Source organism: Phaenicophaeus curvirostris, chromosome 6, assembly GCF_032191515.1.
Source record: "Phaenicophaeus curvirostris isolate KB17595 chromosome 6, BPBGC_Pcur_1.0, whole genome shotgun sequence".
Classification (NCBI taxonomy): domain Eukaryota; kingdom Metazoa; phylum Chordata; class Aves; order Cuculiformes; family Cuculidae; genus Phaenicophaeus; species Phaenicophaeus curvirostris.
In genome coordinates this window covers 14,845,841-14,871,497 of record NC_091397.1, presented here as the reverse complement: position 1 = coordinate 14,871,497, position 25,657 = coordinate 14,845,841, and the positions used below count along the sequence as shown (strand labels likewise).

At 36.6% G+C, this 25,657-nt stretch overlaps 1 protein-coding gene across 14 annotated transcripts in view; it reads right to left on the bottom strand.

Annotated features, from left to right (window-relative positions):
• PARD3 (par-3 family cell polarity regulator) overlaps positions 1–25,657 on the bottom strand; it is a 450,646-nt gene that overhangs the window by 214,724 nt on the left and 210,265 nt on the right. For all 14 annotated transcript variants that reach the window (XM_069859364.1, XM_069859367.1, XM_069859365.1 and 11 more), the window contains 2 exons: positions 8,477–8,568; positions 5,489–5,572 (listed from right to left, as the gene is read on the bottom strand). In XM_069859364.1, coding sequence (XP_069715465.1) covers positions 5,489–5,572; positions 8,477–8,568 — 176 coding nt within the window. The remainder of the gene's footprint in view (positions 1–5,488; positions 5,573–8,476; positions 8,569–25,657) is intronic.

Sequence of the window (25,657 nt, the reverse complement as noted above, 5' to 3'; positions counted from 1 at the left end):
AGTTTATGTGGTGACAGAAGGGAAACAGTATCAAAGCACAGAGCTCTATCTTTGTTGGCTTTTTTTTCAATACATAACTGTGAATGTAAACAGCTTAGAGTATATTAGCATTTGCACCACTATATTTCCACAAGGTTCACTGCTCTAATTATACAATTAAAATAAACTCAGCAACATGTGTGAACATTTCAGTTCCCAATAGAAATGACAACCAATGACAAAACTAAAAATAAGCAGTGAATGTTTTATTGACATCTAAATTGCCTGATTTGGTCTGGATAGTTCTTTGAAACTGTGAACTCCCCATATGCCACCCAGCTGTATGGAAATTATGATAATTTGTCTTAATAAAAATTGACAGTGTAAATACTATGAGAGTCATAAAAATACTACACTGAGCACACCTAGAATATGATTTGGCCACCACCACCCATTGTACAGACACACTGAAGTTATTTACCTATTACCTGCAAGCTAACTGTCATATAATCAAATCAGACAGAACAGAAAATAACTCATTTAGATGTTTACGTAAAGTTGCTAACATGAAAAGGCAAGAACTAGATTAAGGAGCAAAAATTAGGATTGATTGAAAAGCAGGAGTGTACCAGTTTCACGCAATGAAAGATTGAAAGTTCTACAGGAAAATAAACATGGTACAAATTTCCTGAGATTTTTGAGGTCAGAGAAAGAAAATCAGCTTGTTTGTTCAAGTTAAATTATCGTGGCTGATCAATGCTAAATTGGACATTGCACACTGCTAATTGCACATTAAGGGACCCTCACACCACACCAACATCACTGTGCTGCTGCGGGGGCATTAGAATAACTTTATCAGCTTTCATGCCTGAAGTCAGGAACCAATGTCCAATTTCTGGTAACTATTCCTCAGCCTTTTAGCTTGAATAATACTTCAAATTAAGTTTACATAACTTTCTAAAGGCTGATATCAGACAAAGCCTTGAATTCAGCTCACGAGGGATCAGTACATTCACACCACAGGGAATCTTTTCCTAATGCACATGTTTTTGAAAAACATGGCTACCTTTGAGACTTAAAAGGTTGGAAACAGAGAAGAATAAATGGAGATGCAGATAACACATACCTCCGACATGATCAAACAGAATACAATTGTTAGAGAGGCACCTTGAACTTGCTATTAAAGACTCTCGGTACAGACAATGGTCATTAGATATTACTTTAGTTTTCTTTGTATCCTGAGTAAAAGACAAACTTTTACAGTGAATTAGGAAGCAATTTATAAGCTCTAGAAAATGAAGGGCACTTGCACTAAAAGCAAAAAAAAAAAAGACAAGAATTACAGAACAGAAAAACATATAAATTATTTTCTCTTACAGGGATTGTGTATACTTCAAGACCTACCTTCATCTGAGGATTTTCGTATTTTTTAATAAAATTTGTTAAATTTGTAATTTAAACAAAAACAGGAATAACATTCAGCCTATTATTTTTCCCATTCTTATGATATTACCTTAATACATTTAAGACATTTAGGATACATAACATAAAAACACAGCTCAAATCTCTTCAGTTGCCAGGTTTTAGCTGTACAGTTTATCATGGATTTTATGGCACGCTTCAATAGAAAGTACAGCTGGCAGAGCCCTACATACTTACTCACTGCTCTGCATCAAAGAAATGTGTCTGATACTTATTAATGGATGTTCTTTATGGCGTTTTCATATGAATATCCAAACCTTTTTCTGTTCTGTTTTACTAAGCAGACTTCACAGTAGTCTTGGGACTACGAGACTTGAACTTCTACATGATTATTCACAGGGATTTCTGATGTTATCTCATATATTCCTTGTGTCAATTGAATCTCTTACATGGCAGGATTTTGGAAAAGCAGGAAGGGCGCAGAGCCTGAGAAGATTGCAAAGACTCTTAAAAGTAGAAGAGACCATTTGACAATAACTTATGCTATAATTACTGTTAAGCTTGCACAGGAGAACTCGATGCAACCCCATATATGCATCAACATAACATCCCCCATCAGCCAGGATTGATCAAATGCTATTCTTAGGGGACTGAGTGCTTGATCTTCTTTCGGAGCACTTAATAAGAAGGAAGAATTGGTGCTGAAGGCAATTTTGCAGAGGTTTAGAAATTTCTTTCCTTTCATGCTTTCCTGTCATTCATTTCCCCTTTGGTCTACTCTTCATCTAAACATGCTCCTGTTACTTTCTGTTCTCTACTCCTTTCTGCGTTCATTTTCATGCCTCCTATTCTGCTTAGCACTGCATCTCTGCCACTGCAAAAATGTGCAAGCAGATTTTGCAAACAAACCTTTTATCTTGAAAAAGCTGACAACCAGAAGGTGATGAATATGTACACCCCTCCATCTTTCTGATAAGGGGAAGAAACTCTTATCCAAAGCATATGATCAAAAAGGCCAATATAGGACCGATAAAATACTACAAGTAAAACCAGAAGGATAATAAGGAAACATATGCATAGAAGAAAGTTTGACCATGTCTGTACAAATCAATAGTACTTATCCCAGACAATTTCAGAGATTTTTCTTTCATTAACAAAATATCAGTTTTACAAGGAACAGAAATAATTAGTAGCATCTATATAAATGACATAGTGATCTTTACAGATTTTGTTCAAGATCAAAAGTCAATATTGAAGAAAGATTTTTATTCCAAACATAAACCCTCAAAAGGCCACAAAAAAGTCAAATATTTCCAAAACATAAATAAAGCATGTAGTTATGGCATATAACTCTTAAGAGTTTTGGGGTGTTTGCTTTGGGGGAGGAAGGATTTTTTTGGTGGGAGAAGTCCCCTGCTTACTGCATAGGGGAAAAAAGGGAAAACTACATTAGCATGTTTTTACACCTTTTCACTTTTTAAAACTATTTATTTAATAACCATGGCCTATTAAGTAACATTTGCAAAAGCAAAAGCACGGGACTGGAAGAAACATAATTGAAAACACAGCATGACTGGAATTGAACACCAAGCAAATATTAATATAAAACAACGGTGGGCCAATGGACTAATTTATACAATGCATCAGATATTCCTTTCTGGACATGCCTCAAAGACATCACTGAGTCCTGTGTTTAGCTTTGTATTATTTAGGTTTCTGCTGAGCAGATCCCCTGCTCAGACAACTTAGTTCACCATAGCTAGGAGCAGTGTGCTTTGCAACCAGAGGAGGAACAAAGAGCACCCGTGTGCTAAAGTGAGAAAAAAGCAGGCAGAAGAGGATCCCGGCCAAGCATCTGCTCTCCCTCTCTAACCTAGCCCAAGTAGAACCAAGCATCTCTTTTCTGCTCAAAGGAGCTGGGGGACCAGGAGAGAAGGAGAAAAAAAAAAAAACCAAAAACCATTAAAAACTCCCACCAAGCGCTCCAAAACTGAAAATGGGTGCATTCTTTTCCCTGCCCATGAATTCTGTTTTAATTCCACTACAACACAGCAAGAATGGGAGAAATGTTTTGGAAACATCTGAAGTCCTGTCCAAGTGACTCCTCCTCCACACTTTCAAGACATGGGTCAAGTACCTTTCCGCACCAAGAGATTATTTGGGAGAGCATTGGGGGAGGATCAAAAAAAACTCAGACAGCAATTGCATATATTATCCACTTTTCAATGAGAGGAATTCTAATATTATGAAGAAAAAGCAGATAAATTTTAATACATAAATTATTTCCCTTGTAACAGAATTTCATTTTGAGGTATGTCCTGTATCTAAACATCTCTATTGAAAATTGTGTTTCCTGTAATAAAACTTTATCATACAATCACAAACTCAGGATAAAAAAATGAGTTAAAAAGTCCTTCGTAACTGTTGACAAAGCTAGCATCCTTTTAAAAAGTGAGATATTTTATTTCTATGTTTATGGCTTTTCTGTTTTATATGCTCCCATTAAATACAAAGAGTTTAAGCTTCGCTTCAGACTTGACAACCACATTAACATCCTGGAAATGAATTTTACTTAAGTCAAAATTCTTATTCAAAATGTCAAAATATATATTTCTAACATGAGTTTTATTAAACAAGTGCTTAGTAGGCAGACAACATTCTTAAACCGGTCTTTTCCTTGGCCTTCACTCTGTCTAAATCCCAGATAACAGTGTGAACATTTCAACCATTTCCAGCTCATAGGATTTACTTCTGAGCTTATGTTTGAAGTACCGCTCACCCATGCCCTTTCCATTCCCACACTGAATTTACTATATTTCAGATTATGAGGAGTTTACCACTTTATGGAAGTTCATTCGTAAGACCTGTAGTCCTCAGAAAAAGTAGCCTTAAATTAAAATAAATTACATTTTCTCATAACACATGTCAGTATGGCTATGAAAGCATTGGGTTTAATGTAACAATTGCAAATAATGCTCTTATCTTGTGTTTAAAATCCTGTGAAGGTATTTGGTAGAGAAGGAAAAATACATATTTATCACTTCTGAAAAGACAATATTAGTATTACAGAAATACATATATATACACACATATATATATTATAGTTTGGTTTGCTTTTAATAACTAAACTGTAATTTCCCCTGGGTCAACAGTCATGAGAACGTAACACCCCTTCATATATAATCAAAGATTACTTTTTAAACATGTATTTTTTCCCCTTATCCTTAAACAGGGAAAAATACAGTATATGTTTAGAATATGCATCACCAAAATAAAATTTGCCTATATTCATGAAGAACTACTGTTTTTCAACATACTTAAATGCTTCAAATTTACTACTAATTACTACAAAAGTCAAGGTATTTTTCTGAGATTATGTTTATGATCCTTAATGCTAAAACTTTCCTTCAACAAAGCAAGCACTAGAGCTGATGCATTCTGTTCACTAACATAATCCTGCACATGGTATTTTTTTAATGTAAAGTACTTACTTTATACATTTTTTAATAAACAATCCAACTTCAGGAGTTCCAGCCTGTCACGTAATAAAACAGGCACACCTTCCTGAAAACCAGAATGCTTCAACTGGTTTTGCTACTTCGTTTTAACCCCAGCAGATGGGACAACACTAAATATCAGAAGCATGATGATTGTCTTTTCTCTCACTTTTATCAAGCGCAGGCATAGGATGCCTCTGGTTTAGACTCCTGCTGTTACTTGAGAATTTGTGGGTCTAAACAGTCAGCAATGAAACTTTGCAGAAGTATCTATCTGAATTAAAGCAGCAGATTGTAGCTTTTAAAAGTCCAAGAGGAAACATCCTTATACTTCAATTTCCCATGAGATTACAACAGAAACTCTATTAAAATGCCACAATTCTAACCCCTTTTAAATAGAGCTCTACAATCATAGTCCACTGCAAGCACAGTCAGTAAATTTGCATTTCTTCCCTTCTTAATCAGCGAAGCTGCCCTTTGAAAATCATGCAATATGCTACAGAAGGCAAAGGCACAAACCACAAAAATTAACACAACGAAGACAAACACAGCAAGTTATGATTCAATTAAAATCCTACACAATACATTACCTTCCACCTCGGGCACTGAAAGGCACTACATGGATTCCCAAAGGCCCGCCGTCGTTGGAGACTTCTACGAGCTTTACCATATCACTGTGAGACAATGATGAATGAGGGAATATGAACATGTACTGTGAAGGAACCAAAAAACCCCACACAAACATACACAGAAAAACATAACCATTCCAGAAATCAAGTCATGGTGATGAAAGCATTGTTGAACACTACGTACCTGAAGATTAATCTGATGGCATGAAATGAGAACAATCATTAAAAATAGATCAATTAATAAAAACCAAAGAAATTATTTGTAAACTTAGTTTGCTGCATTAAAGTAGGTATCAGCATCACATGCATATTGGTGTATTTCTTCCTTATTCTAAAGTTAAAGTTTCAGTTAACTGTTTGGTCCACTGAGCAGAAATATCTTAAATCACATAAAATTTTTCCTTAAAAGCCTTTCCTTATGGGCAGATCACAGAACTAGCATGCTTTACTTGTGCATCTTACAGAGAGCTCACTCTAAGCTTTATCATTAGCTTTTACATAATCACCCCTTAATCAAATGAGATTAAAATTTTAACAGTTTTAAAAAATGTTTGTTTTTATACTAGAAGCATGCTGTATCTATATCTGCTCTCTAGGCAAAGTTTCCAAACAAGATTTAACCACAACATTCAAAATCAACCTCCTGAAGCAACTATGCATATAATTTTCAAATAATTGCTTTGCTGTAGAGAGGGAAAACGTGAAAGAGGAAAGCAGAGGTTCAGAAAGTGACATGCAAAGATCCTAAAAATAGGTTGGGACCAAATCTACTGATGTGTTTAAAACATACCCACATCTGGGAAGGTAGAATACAGCCCATAAACCACAGTTATAAATACCCAACTGAGAAAATAATACATGAAGGCCAAACTTCTCAGATCTGAATGAAAGCCACAATCTAAATTTGTGGCTTATGCCTTTTCCATATTTCCTGGCACTACATATATATATATGTGTGTGTGTGTGTATATATATATATGCACATGCAGATCTTTGAAAAGTTTGTTTGTCATAAGTGCACAAATCAAATTTAATCTACAAACAGAGCAAAGAGTAAGACCAATGCAGTAAAAGCTTTTCTACTTCCTTCAATAAACTCTTGATCACATGGTAGCCTATCACAAAAGCTCACAGCACTTAATCCAGAATATGAGAATAACCAGATCACATATTGTTAGGAAGTCAACTAAATTCCAACATTACAGTTCATTTCATATTTCTTTCACATTAATTTTTAAAAATATATTTTTAAGGTAGACTTTACAATTGTATGCTTCAATTCGTGTCTGTGGGGTTTATTTTTTTAATTCATCTTTTAAACAGCACAAATGGAAGGTCTCTCTGTATTCCCATCGTTTAGCTCAAGAAAGTATTAGAACAATAGAAGAGCTGAGAGACATCATCCAGAAAATGTGTCACGCTTCAGACCTGGACCAGTGTTTTAAGACTGACAGCATTATAGCATTTGGTAATGTCCCCTGTCCCAGTTCCTAAGGCTAACTTCATTCCATTTTCACTTTATATTAAGGCTACTTTTTCATCGACTAGCATGCAAGGCAGCTCATGGGAATCAAGCAATACCTTTGACCTCTAAAAGGTACTCTAAAATGAATCTTTTGCTCTTTGCATCCTTATAGTCCCTTATGATCAACTTCTTTCTGACTTTCCTACTAGCATAAAAGAAAATTTAGGGCTCAGGAAGAGAACATGTGAAAATCAGTGTGATTCACCTGGCACTGTCATAAGTTTTCATATCCAGCCTACACTGTTTAACTTGTTCTACTGCTTGAGGCAGTAACTTTCCTTTTTTCCAAAACACACACTTAAAATCTAGGCACTCATTTTTCTTTTATTTCTACTTCAAAAAAAACCATCGCAAATTAAAATGTTAAACTCTCTAAATTGGAAAACAGAAGGAAATGATCCCTTCTAAGAGACATTATTTCAATTTTTGTGTTTTTTTCAGAAGTTTTGGCCAACTACTTCAAACATACACACATACAAAGAAGGATGACATCAAAACAGAAATGAATGAAGTAGCATATGATGAAAAGTCAATAAGTTACTTAAAGGCAACGCCAAGCTGCATTACATTTGACAGAAGTTCTACAAACTGTATTTAGCAAACAGCATTTGGAATTTACAATGTAACAGATTTTCTAAATGGAATGGAGTAAAACTCAGCATATATTGCCTAATAGATGTCACCATGATCTTTATCTAACATTTAAACCCTCTCTACCTAATTCATAATTTAATTCTAAAATAATAGGAGCAGAATATTTATTTAAAATTTAAGTTTAATCAATTTACAAGGTTTAATTTAAGGATAGAAGACATATTTTCTCATTAATTCCACAGTAAAGTATGGATCAGGTCTTTGCAACGAAATGTAACAGGTTAAGTTTGCTCTATCTCGTGATGAAATAAAATAGCCTTTACTGATTATTTTGCTTTTTTAAATTGGGAGGGGCTTCCTAGACCTAAGCAAAATCAGTTTTGATCCATTCACAAAGTATGAGTGTTTTGACCACACAACTTAAATGACACACACACACTGCAGACTGTAAATGACAGAAATTAAGATTTTCACTTTGAAATTCTTGCCTGTTGATCTATTTGTGCTAGCACTGACCCTCTTCCTTCTGTCATGTTTTCAGAGTTCCACCAAGCAAGCACCTTCTTTGAGGAAGAAAATCTACTGTAGCATCTGCACTTATAAATGTCAAGTTTCTGATGCTCACCGTTAACACAGGCTTTTTAAACTGTTTAAAATCTGCTTAAAAAAGGTCCATGAAGCAAACTGTTTAAAACCAAAATGACACACGATCTAAAAAAGACTGCCCCATTTTCTTAAGAGCAGTATCACTCATGTTATTCTATATATTTCTGATAGCCTATGTCCAGTTTCAAGACTTATCATTAACATGGGTTCTGCTAGTAACTTACTCCAGAGAAAAATTGGTTGCATTCTCCAAACCAGTGTCTGCATGTCCAACAGGCTCAACTCTGCTGTTGTCCTCCTCTGTTCGATCTTCATCCTAGATATTTGGGAAAAAGAAAAGAAGATAGAAAGAAAGAAAATTTAAAAGTAGGCTTAACAGGTTAATTCAATTTAATTTAATAATGCCATTTTACCATTTTCAGATTACGAGGGTTACCACGTGCAGTGGAAGCTAAATGCTTCCACAACTACAACAATCTTTTTTTGTTGCTGTCTGAAATTGTAAATTAGTTTTGTCACTTTAGACATTTTTAATGATATTTATAATTTAGTCAGTTTTATATCATAATTTTACTACAGCTGTAAAAGTACTGCTACAGAAGACATCACAGTCAGAGTTTTTTTAAAAGGTAGGTAGGTACTCAAGTAAAAGAATACTATTAGCCAATAGGCAGCAGTGTTTGGGCAAACTCCATACAAGCTCTCTCGTGACAAGTTACTGGGCAGCAGTCTAAATTCGTAGGGCAGCTCACTGAGGCTCATTTGCAAAGAGTTAAAAATCGTGTAAGAAAATGCAGCTTGTTTAATTCCACAAAGTACCAAGACCCCTTTAAACATTTTATCACAGGCCTTTATTAATAGCATGTCAGAAAAGGCTGACATCAAAGAGTTTTGTGAGGCTCTAATGCTAACCAATTGATTTTATTTTTAATTTGACTTTCCAAAAAGTACATACATTATTCACCAAATGTATAATTTTAATGTCAAAGTTGTGAATGCTGTACTTTCAAAATTAGATCAAGGTTATTCAAGGACTAACAGTAAGAATATCTAAAACCATCCTTACACACATATTACTCATTAGAAATTTATGCTTTTAATTACCCATGTGACCAAACAGAAAACATTATAATGTGCGAACAGTAAGTTTCAAACATGGACTTAGATTCTAGAGCCAGAGCCATCAGGTCAGTAACATAATGAGTGATAGGTTATGAGTTTAGCACACAGAGTCAGACAACATATTAAATTATTGGAGAGATATTGAGGCAGGCAGAGGCAGCTGGTAATGTCCAATTGACATTTCCACTGAGAATTTGCAAAAGCAGGAGGCTGGATGCATCAAGCTTCCATGGGCTGTAGATATGGTTTGTGCATCCTGGATAGCGCATGCTGCGTTAAGTCAAGCTACTTGAAGATTGATGATCCTGTATTTTGAGAGGCTTTAATATGCACTTCTTCGTCATCCATCTCTGTTAAGCACTAGGCAAGTAATACATTTCAAAGGTTAACCAGCATCTTGAACCTGCCTAAAACTGCATTATGAATGAAAACAAGAACTCAAAATAAAATAATTTCCATACAGTTAAAGCTGCTTATAAACCAAATATAAAGGATAATCCGCATAATTTGTACCAATGACATAAGACAGTATTTACGTTTCTATATTTAATGATTTTATCAAAAGTTCTACACGTACCACTGAATAAAGGTTAAAAATAAATGAATATTCAAATGCCCATGAGAATTCTAATATTACAAGCAAAAAGGAATATGCAGAAAAATCAGAACATTTGGAATTGTTTCATATTAAAAAGTAGCATTTCACCCTGTTTCATTTCTCCCTCTGTACTCAGCACTGGTGAGACCGCACCTCGAATACTACGTTCAGTTCTGGGCCCCTCACCACAAGAAGGATGTTGAAGTTCTGGAGCGAGTTCAGAGAAGAGCAACAAAGCTGGTGAAGGGGCTGGAGAATAGGCCTTACGAGGAGCAGTTGGGGGAACTGGGGTTGTTTAGCCTAGAGAAGGCTGAGTGGAGACCTTATTGCTCTCTATAACTACCTGAAAGGAGGTTGTGGAGAGCAGGGAGCTGGCCTCTTCTCCCACGTGACAGGGGACAGGACAAGAGGGAATGGCCTCAAGCTCCGCCAGGGGAGGTTCAGGCTTGACATCAGAAAAAAATTTTTCACAGAAAGGGTCTTTGGGCACTGGCACAGGCTGCCCAGGGAGGTGGTTGAGTCACCTTCCCTGGAGGTGTTTAAAAGACGGGTGGATGAGGTGCTCACGGGCATGGTTTAGTGGTTAATAGGAATGGTTGGATTTGATGATCCTGTGGGTCTTTTCCAATCTAGTGATTCTGTGTGATTCTGTGATATAGCATCTCACAGATGATTGTTGCCATTGCAAATGGATGTTACTTTGTTAATACAATATTTTTGGCAATTTTCCTTGTGTGGTCTTTTCAAGCAAACCTACAATAAGTATATTCACAGGTAAGAAGAGACTGAAATGACATCCCCCCTACCAACATATATGGCTCTGCTAACAAAAAGCTGTCTGGCTTTATGCTGTGTCGTTTTAGTAGACATCTGTATGTGTACAATGTACGCCTGTGTCCTATATTTTACCTTGCTTCGGACCCATAAGTTTTTCCCTTGACTAGTTTAAATTAGGTTTGTAAAAAATCTTCCATTTGCCCCACTTGCCCCACTCGCTCTTGGCAGCAGTCCTTTGCACTTGCTCTCAACAGACACACTTTTGGTGTCCTGAGAGACAGCCTACATGCACCACTCAAGCTAAATCCCTGTGGAAATCCTTCTTCCCATCATTTCCCAACCCTGAATTGTCTTTGCTCTCGTTCCCAGACCTTTCTAATATAAGCTGACACCTAAGCCTCTCACCTGAGTCTCTCCACTTTCTGCACATGCCGCTGTCTTTCTTTCAGTCCTGCCTAGTGGTCCAAGGGTTTATTCTCTCAAGGGAAGGAGCATCCTCCTGCCTGACTTTGAGTGCAGCCAGGACAAAGGCAGCGGCCAACTCACCTGTCTAAACCGTGTTTTTTAATATTATGATGTAACACACCAGAAATGGCAAACCAAAAGCTATGTAAAACAGATGCTGTCTGGCACCATCCCATCTACTTTTTGTGCTTCTTGTATCAAGAATTATAAACACAGCAAGTTTTGGAACCAGACTCACTTTCAGTTATCCAAGCAATTAAGAAACAGCAGCCCCCACACGCCTCTGTCTGGCTTTCCCGGACAGCAGACAGATCCGTATCAAAAACAAGCATGTGCCTGTAAATAGGTGCTTTGAGAAGGAATCACAACCCTAACGAAAGCACTACTGCCATAATCAACTGACGCATGATGCATCGTAATCTTTAATATCACACTAATCAGGCACTCTTTTCTTCTCAGAATAACACAGATTTTGATTTACATCAAAGTGAACAGAGAGAAAAATTGGACACCTGCAGAGGGATTGGACTTAAAATTCTGATTTACTAAGAAAAGTAACTAGCTGTGAAAATCTCTGCATCAAGTAATTATTTCTTTATTTGGAAAGCAGCCTTCTTCTGAAAGGCAAATTCCACCTGGGTGCTAACATGAGGTAAACAAAGGAAAAGGACATTTAGGCGACCAAGAAAGTTTCTAAGAAGCCTGACAGATATTACTGCAGATATTACTCAGAAATAACTGACCTAAGCTAACTCCCAAACTTGTATGATTTCTTTTCTCTCTATAAAAAGACCGATTCCTGTGCCTTTTAATGTAAAGCCATTACAGAGTGAATGATTTTTTTTTCCAAAACTGAAGTGAAACAATTAAAAGATCATTTCATTTCTACAGCACAGAGGGAAATTTAAAGCACCTGTTCCAGTGTACTCCTACAGATTCTAATGCATTCAGTGTAAAATTCCCCAATTCCCTTTGCCTGAGATGGCTCAGCTAGAGCTTCTGGCCTCACTGTGCCACCAGCCACAGATGTAACTGTCCTTAAAGCACATATGTCACCTATCATGTATTTAGGCTACCTATACAGAGATAAAACAATGCAACGGTATAAAAAGAAAGTAAAGTTCTTAAAATTTTTTTTCATTTAAGAAAATTAGGGACTTCAAAGACTTATTGATAGTTGTAAATGGATTTATAAAAAAAAATCCTGTGTCTTAAGAGTTAAGTTTGCACAGAGGTACACAGTAGCAGATTCTTGTAAATATTACAGAAAAAAAAGAGTTTATGTAGGTGCCAACGCAAGTCAAGACATTGTTATAATAAAAAAATCCACCACTAAACCTCCCAAAACAACCAACCAAAAACTCAACAACTTTCTTTTCATTATTGTTCTGTGTTCTGTAATAAAATTAACAACACGAGAACTTTTAACGGCTCAAAACAGACTAATGCCAGCAGTTCTGCATAATGAAATGTTCATTTCCCAGTTCACCTGCACAGTGTTAATAAAAAACATACAAGAAGTTGCCAATTTGTTTTGTATTTTTGAAGAAAATTTCCCTATCACCCCTTAGATTACAAAATCCTCAGACTTATGAAATGCTAGCATTACGCTTGCCAACAGAAGCTTATTCAATGTATATGAACCCAAATCGACTTTTTAATTACATTCTCTCAGAATCTTTGTGAGAACTGCCTTGTTCCATTTCCAAAGCTCAAAACCATCTATGCCTTCCCTATCTTTTTGGACATTTTATCTTCATTACCAAAATATAAGCTCCTGCATTTGGTTTGGGTTTTATTTCTGTCCAGAAGGATATAATAATAATTCCATTATTGTCCAGAAAATGATTGGGTATTTTAGTGATAAAGGTTGTATGAAAGAGCATAACACTGCTTTCAAATGGCTTGAACATTCCACAGCAAGGTCAGCAACATTGACCAACACAAGAGAAAAAAAATGACTGGCCACTATGCTATGCACTGAATACATCCAAATTAACATTAAGGAAAGGGAAGCTGTAAGTACACACTATTGCAATACATGTGTACATGGAGCTGTACTACAGTTTCACCCTCGACCTCCCTCCTGCACGTCCTCCTTGCTCACTTCTGCAACCCACAGTGCTGTATCCATTCCTCTGTGTCTCTATCTGCATCTCCAACATCCACCACTGGCACCTTCTCCCAAACCCACGTCTTCCTGGCCTGACTTAGCTGTAAATTTACACTCAGTTTAGAGAGCTTAATCCTCCACCTTCTCTTGAGTGCCAGGCAAGGGATTATGGAAAGCCAGGGTACCAGTGCTCGGCATCCCCACTGGGACCCACCCTGCAGCAGGCGCAAGCATCACAACTGGCTCAGCTTCACCACAGTGCCCTTCCCTGGGAAAGCAGGCTCAACCGTTCCAAGATTTAACATATTCAGTGAAAAAAACAAAAGTCTGGGAAATTAAGCTGTAGATTGTTGCAAATCTGTTCATAATGTACACAAATAAAATTTTTGTCTAACTTTTTAAGTTGTTAACGAAAAAGAGATCCGGATTCGGCAGAAAGATGGAATGACACAGTTACACAAGAGCTATAGAAAGGAACCATCTTTTAAAACGTAATTAAATTGTCTTGCATATTTACTAGTCTGCAGTGTAACTGCAGCAAAGTATTTTCACACAGTGTAGATGTTCTTATACAACTCTCAGCATTTTACTAGCATCAGGAACAAAAAGCAAAGTGTGGAAATGGTGAGCAACTGCAACTATCGCAGTAAACAGGTCGAGCTATCAGTGTGAGCAACATATAATAAATATATCAGACATACAACCCTCTGCAAATAAAAGCCTTTCAATAAACAGCTTCTGCATTTTGAAAGAAGAATTCATGCTTGTTTGCTTTCTAGCATTTATTTCTTTTAATTCTAGCCTACTGAGTAAAAATACTCTAAACACCAGAGAGGAACAGTATATGATGTCCAATAGATAATATAGAGAAGGACACATTATGAATACAGAAAAGCTGTTTTACTCCCCAGTCTGGACACAACACAAATAATGCTCATGTTATTAAAATACGTCCTTCCCTTCATCTTTCCCCTTTTATTCTCCTGCATTTCTCTGTAATGATTATGGTAGAAGAGACATGTATCTGCTATTACTCTCCTGGCAGCTGTGTTTTATAAATGTTTGTTTGGTCCTTGCAACACAAAGTAGGTTCTCTCTCTCTCTGTATGATCCGACTTGATAGGAAACTGCTCCTAAGGGACCTATTTCCTCTGTCTTAACTAGCACAAATATACCAGCATCAGGCTTTTGTGCTAATGTTCTCACTTCTTGATTAACTGGTCAAATCTCCAGAGAATGGCAATTTTCAATCACATCTGAAGAGCAGTTAGAAAGATCACATGGGGGAAAACCAAAAGTTATTGAATAAAAAAAAAATAGGGTTTCTCCCTCTTGAATACAAACATATATATGCACGAATAATTAATTAAGAGCCTGTTGTAATCCACATCAACCCTGCACTATGTGAACTGCCATTATCAGTAATCCAGGGGGAGAGAGGACAGAGAGAAACCTTAAATTAAATCATCATCCACTTTAACAAAAAAAGCCACAAAAAATTTATATATATATAAAAACTCATATGTGTGTGTGTGTGTGTGTGTGTGTTAATACTCTCCTACATCTCAGTCATCCCCGTGTTATTCACACTTTAGTGCAGGATGGTCACCCCACAGTCCGAAATAGCAACGTTCATGCAGTTTCTATATGCTTCACTACTCAAAAATGAAATTCACCTTGCTCAGTCAAATCAGTGAATAGACATCATATAGACACAGAGGGGCACAGAATGGAAGGGATTTCCTAGGTCTCTGATGAATATCAAATTCATCCCCTGATATCACAGGTAGTCATCTCTTATTTCCTATTTAATACACTGATCAAGCCAAGCCTTAAAACTAGTTGGTTTCATGATGGCACTATTTCTGTTGTGCAGCACCTTGAAAGGAAATGTTTTTACTGATTTGAAATGTATTTGATTTCCTATTGTCCAAAAAGCAGAACATCAGATAGCCAATGATACCACCTTCCTTTGACAAACCTACATGACACTGAATTCAGTTTTGTGTATCTACCATTTTTCATGCCTAAGGACTCTCCTTAAAACATATATTTATAGCCTTAAAACACTAATAAAAACTGGACAAGACCTGTACTATCTCAATTATTTTGTAGTCACAATTATTTGCCCATAGTCTTCAGCCCGTGATATGTCACTGAAATCACACCCTCTATTCTGTAACACTTATGTGGCACACACCCCTGTCACACAGGCAGCCAGGTTAATGGCAGGAGCACAACACAAATGCTGCCTGACCATTTAACAGAGCTTGCACTAAAAAAGCTTTTTACTAGATGATGCTGCAGGTAATTCTTTTTTACAGTAGGCACTGCAGACAGGACTAAAGACTATGAGAGCTTTTTAAGAGTTTTAGTAGGTTAGACAAAACGATTTCTTGCTAGTGAATTCAACTTGAGACATTTTGCTGGTTCTGCTTCTTTCCAGTAAAGAAAATCTGACATGACCTTACAGTGGTAGCTTGCCAACAAACAGCATGAAATGCATTAGAACTCACAGGGGTTTTTTGTTGTTGATCGAACATGCTTGTTAATTAATGTAGCCAAATGGTCTGTGCCTACCATCAGAGAAAAGATATTGAGAGGAAAAATAAAAGAGGGGAAAAAAAATTGCAAATACTTGAGCAACTCTACAAAACCATACAAGGGAAATGGCACAAAACAGAATCTGAGAAAGAAAAAGTCTAAAGCAATGCTTATTCTCAAGTATTTCACAAAGTGTACTGTAATTGTATTTCATAGACTGTATTTGCTGTTTGAGTGTAAACTACAACACTTGTTTTTCCCCAGGCTGAAGACATCCCAGTCCAGACCATTTCAATGACCTTTCTGGGACTACTAACAGTCCAAGGTGGGAGGTAGAGGGAGGAGTGTTGTAAACTGATAGCTACTGTAACAAACCCATGCAGAGAGGTTCCTCTATAGATGGCAAATATCAAAAAATATGTAAGCTGTTCCACCACATCATATTTAACGGACATTTTAAAGAAGACTCAGCTGTTATTGTAGCACAAGTATTTAACAGTCAGCTATTTAGCAACAGCTTTAGTCTGCCAATAATATGCATCATGAAAAATATTATAATGATGATAATTCGCTGCCCTAAAATTCTGTTCGTTGATAAATGCGTACATTGTTCACAAACTGAACCTGACAACATCTTGATGATCTGTTTCTCCTTGCAAAGAGAGACTTAAATTTAAGTCCCTTCTTAATTCCTACACTGATTTGCTATACAACAGTAGCAAAAATCACTTAGAAGTGTAATTCTCTATTAATATGTTGTGGATAATACTCCATGTTTGCATGATAAGACATTTGGCTATGACACTTTGAAAAGCAGTAATATTAAAATGGATCTCAATTGTCTCATCAGCACCTCAGGATGTTGAGCCACAGAACACCTCCTCCTGCTCAAAGATAGCAGATGAGCTTCCTCTCCTCCTTTTCTTACCACACTGCAGTCCCTAATCTATTTTTCAAACATTTTATTAGATGCTAAGTATCTGAAGGATTACAAAACTCGAGACATTCCAACACATACTGAATTTCTGAGGCAGGTCACTCACAGAGTGACATATAAGAAAACCAAGCACAGCTAACAGGAACAGCCAGCAAAGCTTTGGCAGGACCGAACAGGGCATCCCAGGTCTAATAGTGCAACTAAAATAAATTTTTAAAAAGCAATGCGATAACAAGATAGTCAACTAAAAGATTAGATGCAACAAGAAAGTACTAACCTGTCATGTGCCAAATATTTGAAATATACAAAACATGGGTTGCCGCACTTTCAGCATTAACCAAAGCATCTAAAGAGCTCTCTGAAGATACGATCAAAAACAAACTATAGATGGGTCCATTGTATTACAAAGAGAACTGCTTATCTCATAGACCCATGTACAACTATATCAAATTACCTCAAACTGATTGTTGCCTTAAAAATAAAATGGGTTCACTTTGTGTAACCGTGCAGTTACAGTTTTTATTCTAATTCTTGTTTTACCTCAGGATCCAAACCATATCTGTTTCACAAGCGGAAGTCTTATGTTCTTTGTTTGTATTAAAGAAGGCTTATCTGCAGACTATTTCCATGTACAAATCTCTGAAATTTTATACTCCTGTCATATGATTCTTAGACTGACATACAGACCACCAGGCTCTGCCAGTGTAAAACAAATGTTAAGAGTTCATATTAGATACAGATTCATAATCATACCTTTATGTCAGCCATGGAAAATACTTTGAACAGAAACACTTATCAGCTTTATTTGAAATAAGGCCACAATTATGGGTCAATGTCTAATAAAATTCCCTCAGAAAGTTTAGCTCGAAGGTCAGGCTTTGTTTTGTGCAGGCACTTTTATCAGTTATGTTGAATAAGGCAGGAATTATCTCAGTTACAGAGACATCCCACACACAGTGAGCCAACATGAACATGGCGCATGTCATGTAACAAACACACTTCTGATTGATGACTTCATATACCATTTATTTTCTCTTTTGTCATGCTAAGTGATAAACATGGATGAATCTACATATAACACCACCACTCCTGATTAATTAATGTAATAGCCACATACATAGAGAAAGTTGCCCCCAAATTGGCAGAACATGAATTTACTTGAATTATCACAGGAGTGATTTTAACAAAATTATATCTATTTTTTTAAGAAATTGAGGTTTTCCTACTCTCAAATTCCAGATTATACAGACCTGCGATTTCAGGACCGGCAAAGAACAAAAAATTAGCATTCATTTTACACAGAGAAGTTCAAGTTTATGGAAATAAAAAGACTACCCAAAATACACTTCTAACATGGAGCGTTAGTATGGAATCCAGGAAATACATACATATATGTGCTTCTAAATATACATATATATTCAGAAGGTCACAACAGCAAAGACATTATTTTGTTCTTAAAGTAAGAAAAAATAAATTAAATGGCAGTGGTACAACTTCAGCGTGTTTGTTTTTTTCCATTAAGTAGTCTAAAGTAGGTCAAGTAAAGCACATCCATTAGTACTCCTATAAATAGATCTATACTGCATTCACCTGCTTGGAACTAATGTTGAACAACAGAATTTTAAATACTTTATCCTTTAATCTGACAAGTTAGCTTATTATGTGTGTGTATATCTATATATTTATTTTTAAAAAAGTATTTAAGCCCTGCATGATTTTTAAAAGCAAAAATGACAATGCGTACATAAAATTGGGACACGCACTTTTTTTTTCCCTGCAGAAAATGCATATGCTTCCACCTATAAGTTTAGAGATCTGAAAGACTTTTGCAGAGTTGTATTATAGACGAGACACATAGTTTCCCCTTGATATCAAGACAAAGGAAAGGGGAAAATTCTGCATAAATCATATCACATTTTCCCCGTAACGTTCCTGAATATATTATTATTCACCTCACCTTTTCAAAGACCGTGGTTTTCATCCTTCTGAGGATTTCTTTCTTTTTTTTTAAGATACAAAAAGCATTTCTTATTTAGCAACTTGAATTTGTCATTAGGCAATTTTCAAACAGGTCTCATACCTCTTTTATCCTTTTTCATTTCTTTTTTCTTTTTTAATCTGAAATAGTCCCTTGTTGCTTGATTTGCAGATCTGTATCAGCACATGAGGATTTCACTACCTTCAGCCAAGTACAGAACAGTTCAATCCCCTTGAGTACTGAATATAAGAGTCAATTTAGAACCAAGCTAAAAGTATGCCACTCTGTTCTCTGTCACATAAAACTTCATTTTACTCACACAGGCATCTTAATAACAAAATTCAATTCCAGATATTTTTCTCAGCATGGCTCAGGACTGTTGAGAGATGACATCAGAAAGCTTATTAAAGACTTGTTTTTTAAAAAATTTAATTAAAATATCTGTTTTCCAATAACACAGAAGTGCCTGTGCTAGTGGGAGTTTAAAGTTAGCATGCATTCTTAAACTTTGAATTCCATCTCATTTAGGAAACATAACTTCCAAAAGCTTCGGGTTTTGTTACTATAAATCACCCTGTTAATTTTGCCCACGGAACTAGAAAATACATTACTATTTTACTATTCTATCTTTTACTTAAAGAAAAGTACATGGGTTTCCCCTCAGACAATGATTTATCTTTGTTTTGCATCTGCTAGGATTTGCAAACATACAGTTTTGATTTATAACTTTTTTTGTTTAAATTCCTACTACTGGAAACAAGAAATACCTATTTATCTGGTTTAAAGGTCTTTTGCGTTACACACCCCATAGATGGACAAACACATCTGAGCTAAGGGATCCTTAAGTTGCAGAGCTTAAAGTTAATTCTTCCCATTTTGGCTCTTCCTCCCCTAAAGGAGCAAAACCAGGCAAGCTCCCGGCTCCGAGTCCCATGGAAGGACTAGGAAGTCCTAGGGATCTCCTGCACTGCGACAGTAACACAGGACACTGAGCCACACTGCAGAGGCACAAGGTACTCAAGTCAGCTCTTGGCTCCTGTGCAAATTTTGAGTGATGAGAGTTTACCATTTTTCAGTTTTATCTTCTACTTTTCTTTTACTGAATCGCATGGTTGTGTGCCGCTTCCTGGGTTTCACCTCATTCTTCAAAGAGAAACTCCACTAAAATTGCTTCAATCGAGTTCCCCTGTTATTCTGTAGCACTTTCTCTTTTTTTGGTCTTTCGCACAACATGGATTTTACCTTAGGCATCAAACAAATTCACCATTTTAATAACAAAAAATACTATAGCATTTTTCATTGTTGTCTGCTCAATTTGTTTTGCTGAAGTCAACATGAACAACAATTTCAAACTTCCCAGTAAATGCTTCATTTACAAATGCTCCATTCCGAGTGCCTACAGGGTTACAATCTGGTCTATGACAATTTTATTAATTTTTTAATCAAAAGCATTAAATCAAAATAAAAATAAATAGTACTTGGTACTTCTGTAGTGCCCTCCAGCACAGTATGGCGAAAAATGTTTCATGGACAATAATGACTTAAGCTTCACTGTACCCTCAGGAAGAAGATTGAAAGTTATCCTCCAAATTCTTTCTTTCTTTGAGGAAACTGAGGCACAGAAAATTTCTTCCGATGCTTTTGAGGCTCACCTCCATTGCATTCTTTCAGTTTGGTGTGATCTCTCTGGGAGAGACAGAGCTCTACTTTCACAAAAAGATTAAAGTCTCACAGACTCCTGAACTCAACTGAAAAGGACAGAGTCTAAAATGGCATTTTAAAAATAAAATAGAACTAATCAAATTTCTGAAAACATCAAAAACCATCTAGACTCATGACTGCAGGCAGAAAGTCATTCCCTGTTAAGGGCAGCAGCTGGCACCATGGGCCCCATCACCCTGAAAGTTGGTAGCTGGGAAGAAGCTGGGGAAAGCAGCCATTCCCTCAGAGCAGTTTGGTCCCAACAAGGCCACACAAGCATGGACACCACCCCCTCTCATGCAAAACTCACACAACACATGATGAACCATGGTCAACAGCTGAACAGCATCATCACCACCACCTCATTATGCTATCCAGGGACACCAAAGAAGACCTCTAGTCTAAAATGTACTGAGGAAGAAGTGTAGGACACCACATGAGCTAGAACCACAGTTCCAGAAGCACTCTGCAAATTAACTCTTAACTTGTATAAAAAAGAAGGCATTTCAAAAAAATAACATTTGTTGCAGAGATAGAGACCTTATTTCACTTCCTGGTTCTCTCCTTTTTCACCCCAAGTCAGAGCAGTAGGGACTGAATTCAGCACATGTGATTGAGGTGCAGTATTTCCAACCAATTGCATTTCCATTGTGCTGCCCATAATAACATCTCAACCTGATATTTCATTATCCTGCAAGACAAGTGCAAACAGATGGGGTCTGCTGGAAGAAGCAGTCCCAGGTTTTCCCCTCCCCAGAGAGTCCCGTTCCTTACTGGATCCCTCTGTCCACTTTCTCCTTATTCAAGTATTTGTATCATTACATGGAAGATCTAAATTAAAATTAATGTTTAATAAGAACAACTTTAATTGATTAGGTTTCCCAGGCTGCTCCAGTTCAGTCGAATAAACAGCCTCATAAAAGTTTAGGGAGGCACAAATGAGGAAGCAAAGTATGGTCAAGACTGCTTATTTCAGCAGCAGAGATGACTTAAAATCTGTCTAGCACCATGGCCTCAGACCGCTGTTTGAAAGGATACTGTTCATCTGCAATTTTGTATACAGCTCAAGGTATTCTTTTTAATATTCAGTAACTTGCACTGCTCTATATCCAACCTCACCCCCTCCTACTGCCTCCTTCAAAATCCTACCTCTTTTTAACTAATCTGTATAATTGTGTCTTGTTCACTAAAATTGCTATCTCAGCACTCCCTCTCTTTCAAACTGAGCTCTCTTTCGAAGAATAAATCCCTCTTGCCCTTGTATATCGTTGACCTATTTTCCATAATTTGTTTTTTCTCTCTGCCAGTTTCTAATCTACAGCAGAACTTCATCTGCCACGACATAAACAGTTACCTTAGCACCTTCATACAAATGACTCAAATTCGACCACCTTCTTTAGATGAAACCAAACTAAGACAGGCACAACAATCCTTTTAAGTTCTATTTCCTGAGTTCATTAAAAGCTAAGATGCATAAATAGAAAAAAAAAAAAATCACATTTTGTCGTTGAATTCCTCTCCCTTCATCCCATACAAAAAGAAAAAAAAAGTGAAAGCATGGAAGTCGTACACACATTAGAAACTTGTGCACAAGAGCCTTTCTTCATAAAAAAGTCATAGTATTTTATACACAGATGTCTCCATAAACACTATTTTAAGGTTAACGGTAGTATTTTAAGGAACAAATTTCGGTAAGGAACTACAATAACCTGTGTCAATTAAGATTAAAAGGAGTTGGACACTATTAAACCCCACATTTAAGCATTCCATTTTTAACACGAGGTTTTCCGAGTTGTCACTTAATCAGTTATAAACTAGTTAAAGCTGAGTTGAAGGGTTCCAAATGTAGAAGAACTCATTACCAATTTCCCATAAAACACATTCAAATCTCAGATTAGTCAGTTAATGGAGCTGGTCAAGTCTTAGGCCTCCTTAAAAAAATGTTTATTTTCTGAAACTGGGGCAGGGGGGAAGGGGAAACTTCTGGGAAACCAGGGAAAGCAAGTACTATTATCATACTATTCTGAACACCTTTTTTCTTCAAACCATGAAAGAAACATGAAGAATAAGCAAATGCTGGGGTTTTAGGAAGAAGCACCTTTAGAAACCAAATTGCATTGAGCACTTCTTCCATTTCATCCTTAGGCTGGATCTTTGGGCACTTCCACTTTCCAGTTTCACCAAATACATCAACTTTCCACCTAAATAGCTGGGCTATTCCAATATCTTGTTATGGACAGCTCTGCCTATTTCAGAGGAAGGTGCAAGAGCCGTTATAACAGATAAGTAATTCACCAACAGGCTTTTTGCTTATCCTTGCGAAGCTAAGTTTAATGTCATTAGGACTGGAGTATGTTTAGTACCTCCTCAAATCTCACAAAGTTTTAGCAAGGAAAACACTGGCCTATCCATGCTCCTGCCCATATGGGAAGGAGAAGATCATCTGCTTAATTATCACAAAATCAAATCTTGAATAGACTAGAGCATGAACCTTGGAAATAAGTTAATGGTCACTATATCCTACAATAAGAACCTATTCACTATAAAGGCGAAGCCAGTTTAAAAAAAAAATCTGCGACAAAGGCTGTAGTTTCCCACTGAAATTAATAAAAGTTCATAGCACTGTCATAGAATTATGTGATTTGAAGGAAATATGGGGAGAAACAAACACATTAGTTTAAAACCTATATTTGTCATTTACTAAAATCTGCAGGTTCCCCAATCTTTTTTTTATTTGTGGTCTATCCTCAGTTAATTACAGGCTCAAAATAGTTCCTTAATAGTTAATAATCTTTTCCCAGTTTCATTTCATTAAAAAGAATAAACAACTAAACTTGAAGAACTATCTCACGCACATGTATTCTAGACTATGTAGACAAGAGGAAACCATAAAATTAATGAAATGTACTTGTATTTCTTACTTTACTTACAGCGAAGTTGAAGGCAATATAGAAAATATGAAGGCAATAGAGAAAAAGAAAGTCTATATGCACACAGAAACAAAAGAACATTAAAACAATCTTTGAAATAGAAAAGCTAATACTTTCCTAAGGAATTGACAGCAAGATAATGTTGCCTAAAGAATTAATAATCTGGAAGAGCAAGTTAAAAATGAAGTGATGAAATTTGCCAGTGAAATATAACTTAGGTTTAAAACATGATCAATGAGCTTTGTGAGACTTACCAGATAGATATATATGTATATCTCACACTGATGGACTGAGAAGCCCAGTGACTGAGGAAATTGAAACTTGAATAAATGTAAGATAATGCATTCTGAGAAATGCAATCTAGTCTAAGCCTCAAAGGGAAGAGTCTTGGAAGAAGTAGCACCACCTCTCAAAGAAAACCCAGTAAATATTACCATAAATTAAAGAATTACCATTTGATAATACTGAGGTAGATTTGATATACCTGTTTCTTGCTGCAGCGTCAAACATATTTGCAGCAAATTTAGCTACAAAAGTAATTTCAAATGGCAGTTCCCAGTGATCTGCCCTCTTAGGGTAGTATGGATGAATACTAATGTAGTATGCACTTAATTTTGCTGCAGATGAAAAAAAAAAAAATGGGCAACTCTGTGACATCAAATATTAACGAAGACGTTTACTCAAAAGGCATAGTAGCCATGAGAGTATCAGATTACTGGAAAGATGAGAGTACTCTTCTGCCTTATTTACCCAACCCAAAACAGCTCTTGAGAACAGATACAGAGTATGACAATGCTGTAATGTATCTGCAGGTAACCCATGGCCTCACTTTATAGAAAAGTACTTTATTTTACCTATTTTAAACAAATTCCTGGTCAGACCAACCTACACATAGTGCAGACTGTGCAATGCTTGAAGTAGAGCAGGACAACTGCATTTCTACTTCTCTGTCTTTTTGGACATGACTGGAACTTATTTCTCTTCATGATCAAAAAGCAACGTAGGTGGAAAGCATTTATAAAGACAGTAAATAACAGAGAGGGTAAAGTGTGCAACTTGCATTTATGCAGGACAGCAGAGATACATATGCCCATTCACATTTAGACTGGTCTTAGAAGAAGGGCAGACTGAGACATTACCTCTGCTGACTTGTGGCAAGGCTTAAGGAGCACCTTTTATGAGAAAAAACCTACATCTTCCCACTCATCACACACTACTACAGACTTCAGCCAAAGCAAGATAAAGATGCTCATATAAGAACCAGCAACCCAGTGGTGAATATGAAGTGAACATATTTAAGCACTGGAAAGCTGGAATATCTTTGTCTACACAGTTCAGGTCATCTGAATAGCACTTGAGTACTAGGCACTTCCCTGTCAAAATGAGGTAGTCAAGAAAAAGAAGAGATGATGTGTTTAGAAATCTGCTTTTCCCCGTAAGAAAATCCTGAACCACACAAACACTGAGCTGTAATATTCTGATGCAGGTAAAGAAAAAGGATTAATTGCAAATGCTGGATAGGGAAGAAGCTCAGAACAGAACTTCTATGTGGTACAAATCCATATAGCTGGGAGAAAGAAGGTGAAATGAAGCTAAATATCAGAAGAAAATCCTTAATGGGGTGATACAGCGGATTGTGAAAGCCTCCCAAGGGAAGAAGCTGAATACCCACTGCTCAACACATGCAAAAGTAGTATGGACAAAGAACTACAAGATAGGCTACAGGGAATAACTCAATACATAGCAAGAGGATGGTTCAGATGACCTAATAATATAACAGGATTTAAAATGACTAGATAATTCTATTATCATTAACCACATTCACAGCAGTACAAGCTAAAACACTGTTGCTATGGTAATCAATCCTTATGCATCGTTGCAGAAAATGACTGCGATACAAGGGATGAATTGAACCAGCCTTTCCTGTTCTCAGTGAATTCAATGTACCACTCAACTGGGAAACTATCTGACATGAAAGTTTACAAGCCTTTTAAAATATATAGTAAAGCACAACCAAGTGTCTGGCATTCAAATATAGGTTATCCTTAGACTTACACAGTCAACTCAGAGTCAAGGTAGGAGCAAGGCTTCAGTTCAGAGGGGATGCTGCTGGAAACAGATGGACTGCTCTCATCACTGCACTTCATATCCCCTTCTCTTAATGCTGTCTGAATTCTCTCAGCCCAAAGTAAACCAACACTATGGAAAGACTAACGCATGCATGCTTCTGCTCACATGCT